Source organism: Lichtheimia ornata (assembly GCF_029851405.1).
Source record: "Lichtheimia ornata isolate CBS 291.66 chromosome Unknown scaffold00029, whole genome shotgun sequence".
Taxonomy (NCBI): Eukaryota; Fungi; Mucoromycota; class Mucoromycetes; order Mucorales; family Lichtheimiaceae; genus Lichtheimia; species Lichtheimia ornata.
Window position 1 is genome coordinate 234557 of NW_026695349.1, and position 14665 is coordinate 249221.

Here is a 14665-nt window from a genome sequence, read left to right on the forward strand (position 1 = left end):
TTGCCTGTGCACTAACGTTCATTTCCACCTTGACATCACCCACGCCCTTTAAAGAGAACCGGGACCTGAACACACGCACACACAAAGAGCTGCCCTGAAAAATGGTTTGCAACAAACACACGAGATCACTTGCACCGACTTTTTGGGAGATACAAAGAGGTGCAACAAATCCTGTTTGTTGTTGTTGTGTGGCTTACCCATGGTCCAAGCTTTTGATGCAACTTGATTGATGGTTGCAGCATGTAGCATGTATACTATCAACCAAACCAAGAAACACGCGCCTAGAGAGTATATAATGCGGAGTGCGTGATGAAGGGCCGTTAGATATATGCTGTATGTGTGTTAAAAATATACATTCATCTGCCAACATTGGTGATACTATGCTCTTCTTTTCCCCGAGAAAAGGATTTGTTGGTTGTAATGCTGCTAGATAGCGTGTGACAAGATAGATGACGAGAAGAAGGTGATCGGATGGGGGTGATATGAAAGTAAGCAATTTCCCCCATGAAGGAGCGTATGTACCAGCATGCCGCGGTAAACAATTCCGCGCAGCTAAAAGGGACAAAGTAAGATTCGCGATCCTGGATCACTCTTATTCTCCCTTATGGTACCCCCAATGCCCATATCTCGATCACTGCATTGTACCTTGTCCTTCCTTTTGATTATCCAGGTTGCGCAAAAACGAAACACTCATGGTGATTTTTCATGCCGATGACTCACTTTTTTGCTATTGGCATCTCTTATCATTAACCACACTACATACAACAATGGCAAAGAACGAATATGGATGTTCAACTTTATTTACTAATACGCATTGCTTGATTGATCCATGCCAAAGGCTATTATCCTACCCCACAATATGATTACGCATTGCAAATCAGAAAAAGGCATCCATAGTACCCACTATGATGCATACGCTTTCGGGATAATATTGCATCTTTCGTTTGTCATTGATTGTTTTTCTCCGTTGTATGAGTCAGCGATTGTACCTTTATTGTCAAAACAAAACGACGGGGAGATGACGGCCGATGTTGTGCTTCTCGCAGTATCGGGGAACGTGTGCTCTGTGTAGCTGAAACTACTTGGCACTTCCCCCCATTGCCATCTACTTTTAAGCCCATAGACGTACCTTTTAACCTGCTGGTACCACTATTCATGCAAAGCGTGTATTCTGTATTGTGAGGACGAGTGTAACGCGGAGCCACTTGAGGTGCTTTAGCCACTTGTTGAGCCCACACACGCATGAGCTATGTCCCAGTTGTAGGTCAGCTACCATAATAAGGGTCTTGGCTTAAGTTAAATGTGGTAGGCTATAGAGGACGCTGCATCATGATCATATTTGATTATGTTTCGTTTTGCTAAATGATGGTTTCAAGGAAGGCGTACACGCGTAATTCTTGCCGATGGTTCATATATCCACTGTTATCATATCATGCGGTTGTATTACGTATATTCTTGGAGTTGGTCAACAAGGGCAGGTGATGCGGCTCGGTCACAGCGATGCATATAGTAAGAGAACCTGGCGGTTGTTATTCGTTAGGATCGTCCCATGTACACAACCACTCATTCAAATGAGCTGAACCCTGTGTATTGATACCTTCCAACCTTTTGACTTTTTTGTCAACGACTTTCTTCTTCGCCTTTTATGGTCAAGGCTAATACACAAAAAGCCTATTGACGTTGAAGGCTTTTAATCTTTACCATCTTGTCAAGCAGCAGTCGTCATCCATACCATAAATGTGGACCTGAAGCTGTATCCATATGCCTTCAATGGTGTAGCCATGAGAAAACCAGTTATGGATTCATGCTGTTTAGTGGAAGCTCTTGCAAGAGATGGTGTAACCTGACGAGTGGTGGATTGTGGTTGAAAGGGGAGATCACCCTTTTTAGTGGATGAAATTTTATCAAAAGCATGATATGATGCCTGTTGGTGAATGATAAACGGTGGTCCAAGCATCACCATTGCTCACTTGACGACTTTATTGCAAATGACGAAGCCGCTTGTATCGTTCATAATGAAGCAAGCCCTCTCCTATATTAAACGCACTTATTAAAAACATGCATGTTGAAGATCTCATTTACAAGCTGCAAGGTTTGTTGTCGTCATCATCCAAAGAGGCGAGCAAAAGAGAGAAAGAAAGTGCCCTGTGGATTACGCCAACCACCACCTTAATTCCCAAGATGGGTGGATGTTGTGTGTGGATCAGCATAACGTTTTACTTTCCTGACTGTAGAAGGGTGAGGCAAAACAAGGTGGGAAAAAACAACGAGGTAAGTTTAGTTTATGATCGTCATTTTAGCACCCGGCTAAAGTGGGTGATTTGATTGCCACCATCATGGTGGGCGTCTATTAAGTCCAAGATCCACGAGCTGCTGCTCTCCGATTATAGGAGTAGCAACAAAGTAGGAATGGCAGAGGACAGCCTGCTTGTTCAGTGGTATGCTGCTAAGGCACTCTGAACAAAGAATTTGATGAACAAAGTTGTGCAATCATCTGATGGGAAATAAAGGATCCAATCATTCATTTCTGATATCGGCTTGTAAACGCATTTGGTTTTTGCCACAGTGTTTTGCGTTTGAATGGCAAGAAGATGGTGGGGGTAACAACCTCGTTTTTATGTTCCGCAATCCAGGTGCAGGTTGCTTAGTATGTTCTTTGACCTCTCAACACAACAACCTTTGCCCTTTTGATGTACATTCCTCTGGGTGATGAGCCATACCCAACCCATTGCGCATTGATCATATCATATCAGTATCTTGAATTTAAGGCATTAGATTCCATTCACTCTTTCTTTCCATCATCTGGTTTTGGAACCAACAACGTCGTGTTTATTCTCTTCTATAGATACGTTCAACCATCGTCATCCATTATGAAATCACTATGCCTAACAACGGCTGCCATTTGAATAGCGATGCAATCCCACATATAAAGAGATAGAATGCTGCTGTAGACTAACAAAGTTATCCCGTGCGAAACCTTTTCTCAGCAATGTTGATAAGAAGCAGGATGGGCAGCTTGCTCGTCTTGTTGAAAACACTGAACCATGCCTGATCAAATCCATCAAACACGCTAATTGGTGCGAGATCCTTGTCCTTGTCATTAGGGTAAACGTCGCGTTGTACTCAAGGAGTGATGTTGTTGCTGTGGCGACACATGCACTGATATGGAATTCCAAGGATGGTGTTGTTTGCTATTGCCTTTGCTCTGTAACATCTTGGATAGGTAAACAATGTATTAGAATACAAATGCCTTCCACCTAGATATTGGTTTACAAACCTTCTTCTGCCTTGCGAGATGTAGCACATCATTCGCTTGCTGAACGTTGCAACCATGGAAACCGATCCTTATGACGACGCTGTTGCTTACAATAGCCCATATCTGTCTCCTTCCATGTTTCAAGTTGACGATGTACAATATGATGGATGTAAGGATATGTTGACGCTGGTGTATGTCAAATTCACATGTGTGCTATTGCGTTTGGGCTTCTGGGAGTTTTGAAGGAGATGTTTGTAGCCATGACCTTGTCCTTGTCTCTAAACGAAATGACAACCATAATCGCGCCCATTCTGTTGACTCGTTATGACGGTTGAATGTTGCAGTTGCACTTGAGGTCAACACGTTGATTGGCAATGCGAAGAAGGAATGCAAATGGTGAAGTGAAAGCAAATGAGAAAGGGGGAGCAAGGAACGAGTGTAGCGAATGCTGCATTGAAGTGGAAATCAATTCAATGTTCCGCACAGCGTTTTCATAGAGATCATTATCATGTTTCATTGTTCCGTTCATAATGGATGGAATGATATGCATACAAAAGAGTCGATTTCGAACAAGTAAAATGGCGTTTTTTCATTGTATCCCATCAACGAAAGACCAAATCCTTCCATGATGTTGCATGTCAAAATCCCTTTGTGGAGTCCATTGAGAGATAACAGCATGTATTGTACTAAGCTACCTGAGCTATTGCGGGACATGAAAAGTGATAGACCCCCAATTTCTATTCAACCAGTGGTGCCAAATGATAGCCTTAGATGGGGGCCGTGGGACACCCACACGCACACTTTGTATAATACATACAATCGGGTGGGATCCCGACACTCACAACAACTGCGAGATTTTTGGATGACTGCTGCTTTACCCCCCTCTCTCGTGCGATGTTGCGCTCCTTTCACACTGGTGCACTCTCTCTCTCTCTCGCACGCACCACGCTCTTGTCTCTCCAATACCACTCGTCACCTTTATATTGAAATTGACGGCGTCTGTCTATATAAAGCTTGGCCGATTCTCACTCCTTCTTCCCTCCCTTTTCTTTCTTTCATTCACCCACTCTCTCAACACCATGGCTTTCCAAACAAGTAGGTGTATCATTCTTTCTGCCTGCTGTGATTTTACTCATTCCTCCGCCCTTTAGCCAATGATGCCGCAGCCACCAAGTGGTCCATGCCTCGTGCAACCAAAAGAAGAATTTGTGAAGAAGACGACGACGACAACAACATGATTGCTTACGAGGTAAGAAAAAAAGAAAACAAATACGGCTATTGCATACATCTTGTGCAGAAATAAAATGTGCAGCCTTATTCACCACCCCCATATTATTTGCAACCAGGGCGTCAAACGTTTGAGCTGTCAGCATCAGCGATCAGTTGATATGGCGACATCGGCTCCACAACAACAGAAGGCACCGCTGCCCTCCATTACATACGCGACACCTGATTATAGACCTCCTCCACGATCGGATGCTCTTTGGTTACAACCTGCACCTTCTACTACTACTACTACCATGATGATGGATGAGGAACTCACTGATGAAGAAGCTCTTTTGACTCCCTTGCCTTCAATGCAACAACAACAACAACAGCAACAACCCAAATACACATCGACTACCCCAACAGTTAATTTGATGGATCATCATCATCATCACCATCATCACCAACATTCGTCATTTTCTCAAGTGCAAGCCTAACAGCGTGCTGGTGTTGTTGTTGTTGATGATGATATCACACGACCACCATCATCAACACACATTTACATCATGCGAACATCCAACCCATATACTACACAACCACGACCACCACCTTTTGCTCTAACTTTCAATGTATCCTTATATCCTGATTTGTAAATACAAGTAAAGAATTTGGTTTTTTTTTCCACTCACATTACCGCCATCAGCATCATCATCATCTTGTCATCCGTCTAATGAGACTCCGCTAAGTGTGCGAGAGAGTGTGTGTGTGTGATGTGTGTTGTTGTTGTGTGTGGTATTGTGTGCCTTACTTTTTTGTGCTTGAAACAGCCAAGAGGCTTCTTTTTCTTTCTTTGTCTTTTTCCACTTTTCTCCCTTTCAACAACTATCCAAGATATACGAAGCGTGTGTTGGCCAAAGAGACCCGAGTCTCTTGTTTATTGATATATGCTGCTCTTAACACATGTACTGCTGCTTTCCCTATTCTTCTTCTCTTTGGCGGCGGTTGTCGCTGGAGACACCGACACGCTGATTCCATTTGACGATGCGAGCATCAAATACTATGGACGATGGCACCGAACGATCAATGAGATTCAAAGCGGTTGGCCGGGAGCTTATTTTAAGACGACAGTGGAGGGTGGTAGTCGCATCAAGTTGCGTTTGAACCGACCAACGAGTGTCTTTGTGCAGGTGGATTATGGTGCTGTACGGCAATTACAAGCAGCGTATCAAGGACAATTACCCATTGAATTGGATATCACGCCACCGCCAGCATCGAATCAAGATGATGATGATGATGAACAACAAGACCATGAGCTTTTGGTAGCAGCATCTGCCAATGCATCCATTCATCTCGAATCCTTGGTGATAAGCAGCCAAGGACGAAGCAACAAGACACATCCACCCGATAAGCAATCACCTTTACTTGTCGAGTTTGTTGGACACGAGTTATCCCTTGGCGTGGGCACATCACAATCTCTCTTTACAAGTTTCCCATGGTTGGTGTCATCGATGGTGAGTGCTGAACATGCTCAAATTGCATACAATCGAGCACGCCTTGAGAATTATACGGGACGAGATCTTGGCATGGAAACACGCTATTTTGATTGGAGTCCGCATGACAGCAAAGCCTGGTGGAATTTTTCATACGCACCAACAGCCATTGTGATCTTGTTAGGACGTAACGACCGCATCAGTGATGATTATGCAGATACGCTCGTCAACTTTTTGAAGCGCATCAGGTCACATTTGCCAGACACATCCATTCTTATCCTCTCAGAGCCATTGGGTGATCTCGTGCGTCAATCACAAGATGCAGTCTATCACTTGAACGACCAAGGAGACCAAAATATCTTTTACATTGATACCACAGGTTGGGTGCAATACGGTGCAACCGCCTTTGTCGATACCGTAAGTATCCATATTTATTATTATCAATAACATGACATCTACTAATGATATCATTTCATCTACTGCTTTAGACACATCTCAATGACGCAGGACATGATCGTGTCGCTCGTCGACTTGCACCCTTGTTAGAAGCACGTTTGGCTACACCACCTCGACCCTTGCCACCACCACCATCCAATCCAAGCTTACCACACGATTGGCAAACCATGGATATTGGCCAAGATGAACGTGTGGGTCTTCCTGGATCCGTCTCCTTTGATTCACCACATACATTTACATTATGGGGTTCGGGTGTGGATATTGGTGGTCATCAAGATGCGTTTCGTTTCGTATACCAATCTCTTTCAGGCAATGGTGCTATTGAAGCCACTGTGGAATCCCATTCCGCCTTCAGCTCTTGCGCCAAAGCTGGGATCATGATCCGTGAACATCTTGCTTTGGGTGCTCCACATGTATTATTTGGTGTCTCACCTGCTAGCGGCATCTTTTTCCAAGCACGTTCATCCAATTTCAATGAGACCCGCCTTGTCAAGAAACTTCGAGCATCTCCACCTTATCGTTTCAGGCTTGTTCGCCATGGTTCAAGTTGGATTGCACAATCATCATCATCATCATCACCACCATCAAATCCAGATGATGATTCACAAGCAGAGTGGCAACTCGTAGCCAATGTAACGGATTTGGTATTTGCAAGGGATGTCTATGTCGGTTTAGCAGTGACCAGCTGTGATCCTTCCGTTGTTAGCGTTGCCAAGTTTGCTGAAATCTCTCTCAGTGGCGGTGTCGGCAATGGATTTTATTCAAACGACATTCACATTCCTCGTCTCATTCATCAACAACCTTAATGCACTCGAGTATTTGTCAAGTTTGTTATTGTAAAAAAATGTGTGTGACAATGGATTGGACAATTGTGTGATGATTAAAGATAATGTTCTACATGAAAATAGTGGATCGCGCGTGTTTGTGAGTGAGGTGAGGGTGGGGGGATGGTATTATCGAGGTTGGTGGTGGTGAGAGAGAGAATCAAGTGGATTGATAGCAAAAGTAGCAGCAAATTGATCACTGGGAGTATTCGGTCGTGGTGCATCCACATTAAGTGAATGTTGTTGTTGTTGAGAAGTGGGTGTATGAGGTGAATGTGGTGAATACAATGAACTACTATCATCATCGGATACCATTCCAAATGGACTTAAGGATGATAAGTGTTGCGCTGGAAGATCATGCGTTTGTACTGTAAGGCCACCACGTGTGTAATGATGCGTCGTTGTTGGAGGAAACATGTCGGGTGAAGTGATTAATATTGAAGGTGTGGATGATCCTCCTCGATCTTCATATTCCTGATCAGCTTTCAATTCGGGTGGTAATGTGCCTAGGTGATGTTGTTAACAGGTATCCATGGCAACCAATATTATATAACATTGCCTACCCCCATGTTGTTGCGTAATGACATTTAGCATGTTCTTTAGCAATTCCTCCTGGGACTCCTGCTTTTTCCTCGTTTCTTGTAATTCCTTGACAAGTTGATTGAAGTTTTCTGATAGATGGTTGATACGTTGCATCATTTCTGAGTGATTGACCTGCATCACTGTCATATGGCTGTGAAGATCTCGATTGTCACGGTTCTTTGTTGTGTCATTGTCGATCGTCTTTCGTTTGATCTCATCCAATAAATCAGGTCGATCACGTAAAAAGCGTGGATGTGAAAACTCCCAGATTTGATTCTCGGCAAGTGTACGATGACCCCGTGGCGATTTGTTCACCTTGTGGAAGCCGTACCTGAAAATCATCATCGCATCTTAGATCCCAATCCTGGTTTCACATAGTGAAACAATGTACAAAGCTTACATGTTGAGTTGCCGTACAAAGCTTGAAAAGTTGTTGTGTTTAAAGTGCTTGGGCAAGACATCACGAGAGAACTCCATAATGTTGCATACGACAAAGGATGATCCAGTATACGTCCATGCTATAAGATGCTGGTATTGATTGTCGACAACCATGCTTAATAACAACTCTCAGTGTCTGCCCCCTTTTTATGTATATGCATTGTTCTCGAGAGTGTCGCTTACTTGTATAGCTTATGGACAAATGTATTCGTATGTGCAGGTTTAGGTGTCGCATGTTGTGAATCTGTGGGTTGTGGAACAACACTCGAGCTGCCAGCTGTGGTCGTGCTACTACTGCTGTTGCTGTTGCTACCCACTACAGGCGTCAATGAAGAGCTCTGATGCTGCTGTTGCGAGTGCTGCTCTAGCATGTATTGCTGAGCGTCCATACAAGAATCGAGATGGGTCAATGTTGAAGGTGCTGCTGATTGATGGTGGCAAGACGTGATTTGTACACGGCACTTAAGTGGAAGAGGGAAAAGAGGAAGTACAAAGAGCGAACCAAACCTAGACCTTTGAATTATTTCAGCTACACAGCCGCGCCACGGCCCGAACCCCACATCTTTTTATCTTGATCCGATGCATTTTACAACAACTAATGTCCATCATATCACTACTATCAGACAACACGATCACCTTGATGTATCTCCCATGACGCCGTTTGATAGAAGTTGTCATCATACGAATATCCAAGAGACATGTACTTTTGGTGATAAGCCACGGTTTTGTCCTTTTACACATATAGCGCCGATCATTGCTATAAAATGCCTTGTTGTAGTAGGCTGCTGATACTTGTTCATATGCACCCTAATGAAAACTTGTATAATCAACATACATGTGGCACAGGTCATTAAACCCATTTCGCTTGATGGGCAACTTTTCAATGTTACGCTTTGGTTAAATCCTATTACCGCCACGTATCCCATGTCAGTTTTATCCATGAAAAGGATTTATCATTTCCCACCTAGTGGATATATGGACCTTGCTTCTACTCTGGAACGCCATAGCCATGTATTCAGCCTGCCCTCGTGACGATAATAATCCACGCCATGCTCCCGAGCCACGGCCTCCTCTCGGTGTAGCCCGCAGTGGCAATCATAGTGGCGCCAAGAGCCTTCTTGGCAACCTACCATGTAGTCGTAATGCTAATCTCAGTATTGACAAGCGAGTAAAATAATCCAAAAATCGATGATTTGACAATCCTCTCACAAAGCTTCATACACTCAACAAGGTCCATTTTGATCCAAATTGATTAGAAAAGGTATACTATGTATGGTGATGAGTGGCATCGATACTTGGACATGCTGCCATGTGTGTGCATAAATGATCTTCCTATTATTGTTGATTGTCACACTTTGGTTCTCAAAGCAAACCTATGTATGGCTATTACAAGCGATCGTCATTGAGGATGAGAGTATCCTTTGTATCTTTGCTCTATGCTATTTTCCGGTTTCCCAGGGTTTTTTCAGTGCCTCCCCAAAGTGGCTGGTCTCAGTCATGTTGAAACACGCCACATGACCACGTGATCCATCAGATAAATGACCCTAATGGTTCCATCGTAAACCTTACATCATAACGTTGGTGGCTGTCTCCTTATGGTGTTCGACGCTAGAATTGCATAAACCCCCACTATATCATATCCATGGACTATCCATCCCAATCCACAAAGTACGAAAGTGAAATGTTTGTTTTTTGTATTTAGCTATGCATTGACCATTGATAGTTGGAAAAGGGGGTTGGGGTAGTTGGGGGTAGAGAGAGAGAGCTATTTACAACTTTTCCTTGAGCATGGTTTCCAATTTGACACCGTCCTTTGCAAAGTTACGGATGCCTTCCGAGAGCTTTTCAGTAGCCATAGCGTCTTCATTCATTTCCCAACGGAAAGCCTTTTCATTGTTGAAGAAGGATACCTTGGGGATGCTTTGTGCCTTTGCCTTTTCAGGTGATAGCTTTTGGCTGATCTTTTTGGTGTCCTGGTTCAACTCTCCCAATAATGCAGGGGAAATGGTCAAAAAGTCGCATCCAGCCAGCTCCTCAATCTCCCCGGTGTTTCGGAAGGAAGCACCCATGACAATGGTGTTGTAGCCGTATTGCTTGTAATAGTTGTAAATCTTGGTCACTGATAGCACACCTGGATCCTCGGCTGGTTCATAGGAAGATTTACCAGTAGACTTTTTGTACCAATCCATAATACGGCCCACAAATGGAGAGATCAAAGTGACACCTGCTTCGGCACATGCGACTGCTTGTGGGAAACCAAACAACAATGTCAAGTTGCAATGGATGCCATGTTGCTTTTCCAATACCTAAATGCATAATTCATTTCTCAGTGTCACTTTCCATGCATCGAATACCGAAAAGTACTTACCGATGCAGCATGGATACCCTCCCAAGTGGAAGCAATCTTGATAAGGATGCGATCTTTCTTGATACCATCATCTTCATACATCTTGATCAAGCGAAGAGCCTTGGCAATAGTAGCATCCGTATCAAATGACAAACGAGCATCCACTTCGGTTGATACACGGCCGGGTACAATCTTGAGAATCTCCTTGCCGAAATTGACCAACAACCGATCCATGGCCCATTCAGCTTGCTCCTCCTTAGATCTATAGAACAATGATGAATACCCTTTTGTTGGGGATAACTCACACGCCCAACAAACAAATAAGGATCACTTACCCTCCCTTACTCTTGCCATACTCAATAGCTGCCTCAATCAATGGAGCATACTGAGACTTTTGAGAAGCTGCCAGGATCAAAGATGGGTTGGTAGTTGCATCTTGGGGTTTGTATTGTGCAATAGCTGAACAAAGGTTTCGTGTAAGTGACAAGCGTAATGACGAACAATGACCCAAGAAAAACTTACTCTCAAAGTCACCAGAATCGGCAACAATGGTAGTGTACTGCTTGATTTGATCGAGAACTGACATTGCCGTTGAAGAATGAGAAGCGAGGGAAAAAGAAACAATGAAACAGTTGACGCTGCATGATACTGAGCTTTAAAAGGTAACCCAGCCAATCATTGCCTAGCAAAGGATGATTGGCTGAGATCGCCAAAATAGTTATTGCGGGATGTTCTTTGCTTTAGTCATCGGAATATCGAGCGGGTGCCAATGATTGGGTCTCGACAGCCACAAAGAAGCAGAAACGGTATATTCGAATGAATACGTGGGGTGTGTGTGATTGTCTGTGTCTGTGTGTTCCTTTTCCTTCTCTTCCACAAAACATTGTCGTCGTTTTTTTCTCCTCCTCCCCGCTTTCACTTTGTGTGGTTAATCTTTTATTATCAACGTTCAAAAGTAATCAACTCATTCGATTGTGAAAATGATATCCAACTCCAATATTCCTCCTTCTGCTGCTGATAAGCAACATCATAACAATGGCAATACTACCGAAAATGACGCTGCGAAAATAATGCGAGCTCTCAATGTGGAAGAGATCGACGTGGATCTATATCAAAGCATCGAATTGTGGCACCCTGCTGGTTCCAGAGGTGCATTTGGTGGCCAGGTACATTGGCGATAATACATTCCTTCCTTTCACAAATGGATGTCACTGATATTATTATAGATGGTAGCTCAAGCATTGCGTGCTGGATGGAATACGGTGTCTGACGATTTTCATGTTCATGTAAGCCTTTTGCTTTTCCCCCCCAAAAAAAGACAATGAAGATTATCTGACATGTCCACATGCTATGTGCATCACCCACGTGCAAAATATAACAGTCCTTGCACAACTACTTTTTGCTACCGGGTAATGCCGATATCCCCGTTATATACCAAGTACAAAGGATACGTGATGGTCGATCTTTTGTCACTCGCGTTGTTACTGCTTCGCAAAAAGGAAAAACGGTGCTTACATGCATGTGCAGCTTCACCAAGTATGCTGATGGATCAAATGCCAGCTTGTGCCATCAGGTACGTTAGCGTGTTTGACATATTTTTTAAGGTCCCGCCCCCAAACGCCGCCTAAACTTTTCACTTTCCTTTCTTAGGATACCATGCCAACCAATATCCCTCAGCCTGAAGAGCTCACAGAGTAAGTTGTATACAATGATGCATGATTATAGATATCACTAACCCCTTGTATGAAGCAACATTGATCGGCTAAAGGTGCTTGCTAATGATCCACGGGTACCAGAGCATTATCGTCAACGCTACAAGAATTTTATGGACACAGTAAGCTGAAACATCCTTTTTTGTTTGGATTGCCACATGGGAGATGTACCAACATGCCGATCAGGTTACACCGGTTGAATACAGGGATATCCACAATGGAAATTCTGAGGAACTTCTTACTGGCTACATGAAGCCACTTGAAGACCAGGTAATTAAAGTCGTTGGCATGGCTACACGTTGGCATGGTTACCATGGCTCTAACGATGATACGATAGGGCCAATGGTTCAAGACTCGTGAAAGATTGCCCGATCATGATCCCAAGCTACATGCATGTGCCATTGCATATGCTTCGGATAGTGGTATTTTGATGTCTGCCGTAAGAGCAAATGGGATGATTGGCAGAAGGGGTATTGGTATGATGGCAAGCTTGGATCATTCAATGTGGTTCCACGTACCGACGCGTGCTGATGAATGGTAAGCTCGCTATCTTGATTCATGTTTTCTTTTATAGCCTTATTCAATCATGAATGTTATAGGTTGTACCATGCATTTGATAGTCCTCGAACCAACGATGGTCGTGGTACATCCTTTGGACGAATCTATAACCAACAAGGTGTGTTGGTGGCAACGTGTTCTCAAGAAGGTATCATTCGATTGACAAAAGGAGAGCAAGCAAGACGACAAAAGGCTGCTGCCGATGAAGCCAATGCATCATCATCGTCATCACCATCCAAATTGTAGTTGCGGGGCAATTAAGGTGGTGCACAGACTAGACGCAAACCATATCACTCTTTTTAGACGCTTTTATCACAATAGCAAACGATAGATTCCTTCCTTTACTACTATGTATTACTATCATCCAAACTTTTCTCTCCTTTAACATGACTATGAACCTTTATTCCATTGTATTCTATATTCACTACTACTGTGCATGGGGATGATAAGCAAACGCATCATCGGGCGGACTTGACATGCTGACTTTTTGTGTGCTATGTGAGTCTCCATTTGCCACCATCATTTCATTTCACACCGCTGCACGTGGCTATGCCTTTTTGTGTGCCCCCACTATCCTATGCTATCGTATTCACTCTCATCTTCTATCCTAAAGTTCAGAAAATGCCATATATTGGCTATTCACCTCGAGGTGTAAAATGCCCCGAATAAGCCACACCTTGTTCTCTTTTTCATTGTAAGTCCTTTACCCGCCTTGCGGGCTTCCTTTTCTTCTTTCTTTTCCTCGCTTGCTTTCCTCTTATTCCTCTTGTCGTTACTATGTCAAAACCTTTGCGTGAATACAAGCTCGTCATTGTAGGAGGAGGCGGTACGTTAGCATATGCATTCGAAGACACCCTTCATCCTCATCCCCAAGTTGTGTCTTGTAGGTGTCGGTAAATCCGCTCTGACCATCCAATTCATCCAGTCCCAATTCGTTGATGAGTACGACCCCACTATCGAAGGTAGGTGAAGGCCTGTTACTGCTTGTTTATCCGAGTAGTAGTGTGTTTATGTTTGTGGAGGATACAACAAGATTTCTCGGTTCCTGATTTTCGATATCCTTTAGATTCCTACCGAAAGCAATGTGTGATTGATGGTGAAACGGCACTGTTGGATGTATTGGATACGGCTGGCCAAGAAGAGTATAGGTAATTTGGATGCGTTTCTATATGTCATTGATGGCATCTATTGACATGGGGGATCGACAATGATAGTGCAATGCGTGAGCAGTATATGCGTAATGGTGAAGGCTTCTTGTTGGTGTATGCAAGCACATCCCGTTTATCTTTTGAGGAAATCAGCACATTCCATCAACAAATCAGTCGAGTCAAGGACCGTGATTCTTTCCCTATGGTGTTGGTAGCCAACAAGTGTGATTTGGAGCAGGAACGACAAGTATCAAGTCAAGAAGGTCGTGATTTGGCTCGGCAATTTGGTTGTCAATTCCTCGAGACATCTGCCAAACAACGTATAGCTGTGGATGATGCGTTTTATCAGGTGGTACGAGAAATTCGTCGATTCAACAAGGAACAGGAGTCGTCGGGCGGTGGCGGTGGTGGAATGCACAACATGGGCATGCACGATCCTACCGACGCTAACTCGGATAAATGCTGCATCCTTATGTAAAAAACAAGAAACCATGTTATAATCCCCCGTGTGTAGTAGTAGTAGTAGTTAGTAGTGTATATGTGCGTGCGCATCTCTCTTTCTCTCTCGCTATTTAATATCCCCTCATCCACTCACACATTCACTCATCCAAAACATTACCACCACCACCAACCACCTCCTTTGTTTCT

General features: G+C 43.6%; 6 protein-coding genes across 6 annotated transcripts; 4 read left to right on the plus strand and 2 right to left on the minus strand.

Moving 5' to 3' along the window:
• Positions 1–4335: 4335 nt before the first annotated feature.
• Positions 4336–4959, plus strand: O0I10_006571 (uncharacterized protein; the record flags this gene model as incomplete). Its single annotated transcript, XM_058486598.1, has 3 exons — positions 4336–4351; positions 4408–4505; positions 4603–4959. The coding sequence occupies 3 exons, from the start codon at positions 4336–4338 to the stop codon at positions 4957–4959; spliced, it is 471 nt and encodes a 156-aa protein (XP_058342669.1).
• A 447-nt stretch (positions 4960–5406) lies between these two features.
• On the plus strand, positions 5407–7214 carry O0I10_006572 (uncharacterized protein; the record flags this gene model as incomplete). The annotated part of the gene is made up of 2 exons (XM_058486599.1): positions 5407–6369; positions 6441–7214. 2 exons carry the CDS (start codon positions 5407–5409, stop codon positions 7212–7214), a joined length of 1737 nt encoding a protein of 578 aa, XP_058342670.1.
• Positions 7215–7361: 147 nt separating this feature from the next.
• O0I10_006573 (uncharacterized protein) lies at positions 7362–8641 on the minus strand (the record flags this gene model as incomplete). The annotated part of the gene is made up of 4 exons (XM_058486600.1): positions 7362–7738; positions 7796–8145; positions 8215–8367; positions 8436–8641. 4 exons carry the CDS (start codon positions 8639–8641, stop codon positions 7362–7364), a joined length of 1086 nt encoding a protein of 361 aa, XP_058342671.1.
• A 1380-nt stretch (positions 8642–10021) lies between these two features.
• Positions 10022–11185, minus strand: O0I10_006574 (transaldolase; the record flags this gene model as incomplete). The annotated part of the gene is made up of 4 exons (XM_058486601.1): positions 10022–10558; positions 10621–10861; positions 10935–11058; positions 11122–11185. 4 exons carry the CDS (start codon positions 11183–11185, stop codon positions 10022–10024), a joined length of 966 nt encoding a protein of 321 aa, XP_058342672.1.
• A 394-nt stretch (positions 11186–11579) lies between these two features.
• On the plus strand, positions 11580–13115 carry O0I10_006575 (acyl-CoA thioesterase II; the record flags this gene model as incomplete). The annotated part of the gene is made up of 8 exons (XM_058486602.1): positions 11580–11765; positions 11826–11885; positions 11981–12172; positions 12250–12293; positions 12349–12433; positions 12498–12581; positions 12649–12848; positions 12911–13115. 8 exons carry the CDS (start codon positions 11580–11582, stop codon positions 13113–13115), a joined length of 1056 nt encoding a protein of 351 aa, XP_058342673.1.
• Positions 13116–13646: 531 nt separating this feature from the next.
• Positions 13647–14495, plus strand: O0I10_006576 (Ras-like protein 1; the record flags this gene model as incomplete). The annotated part of the gene is made up of 4 exons (XM_058486603.1): positions 13647–13695; positions 13757–13831; positions 13936–14017; positions 14084–14495. 4 exons carry the CDS (start codon positions 13647–13649, stop codon positions 14493–14495), a joined length of 618 nt encoding a protein of 205 aa, XP_058342674.1.
• Between the last annotated feature and the right edge of the window lie 170 nt (positions 14496–14665).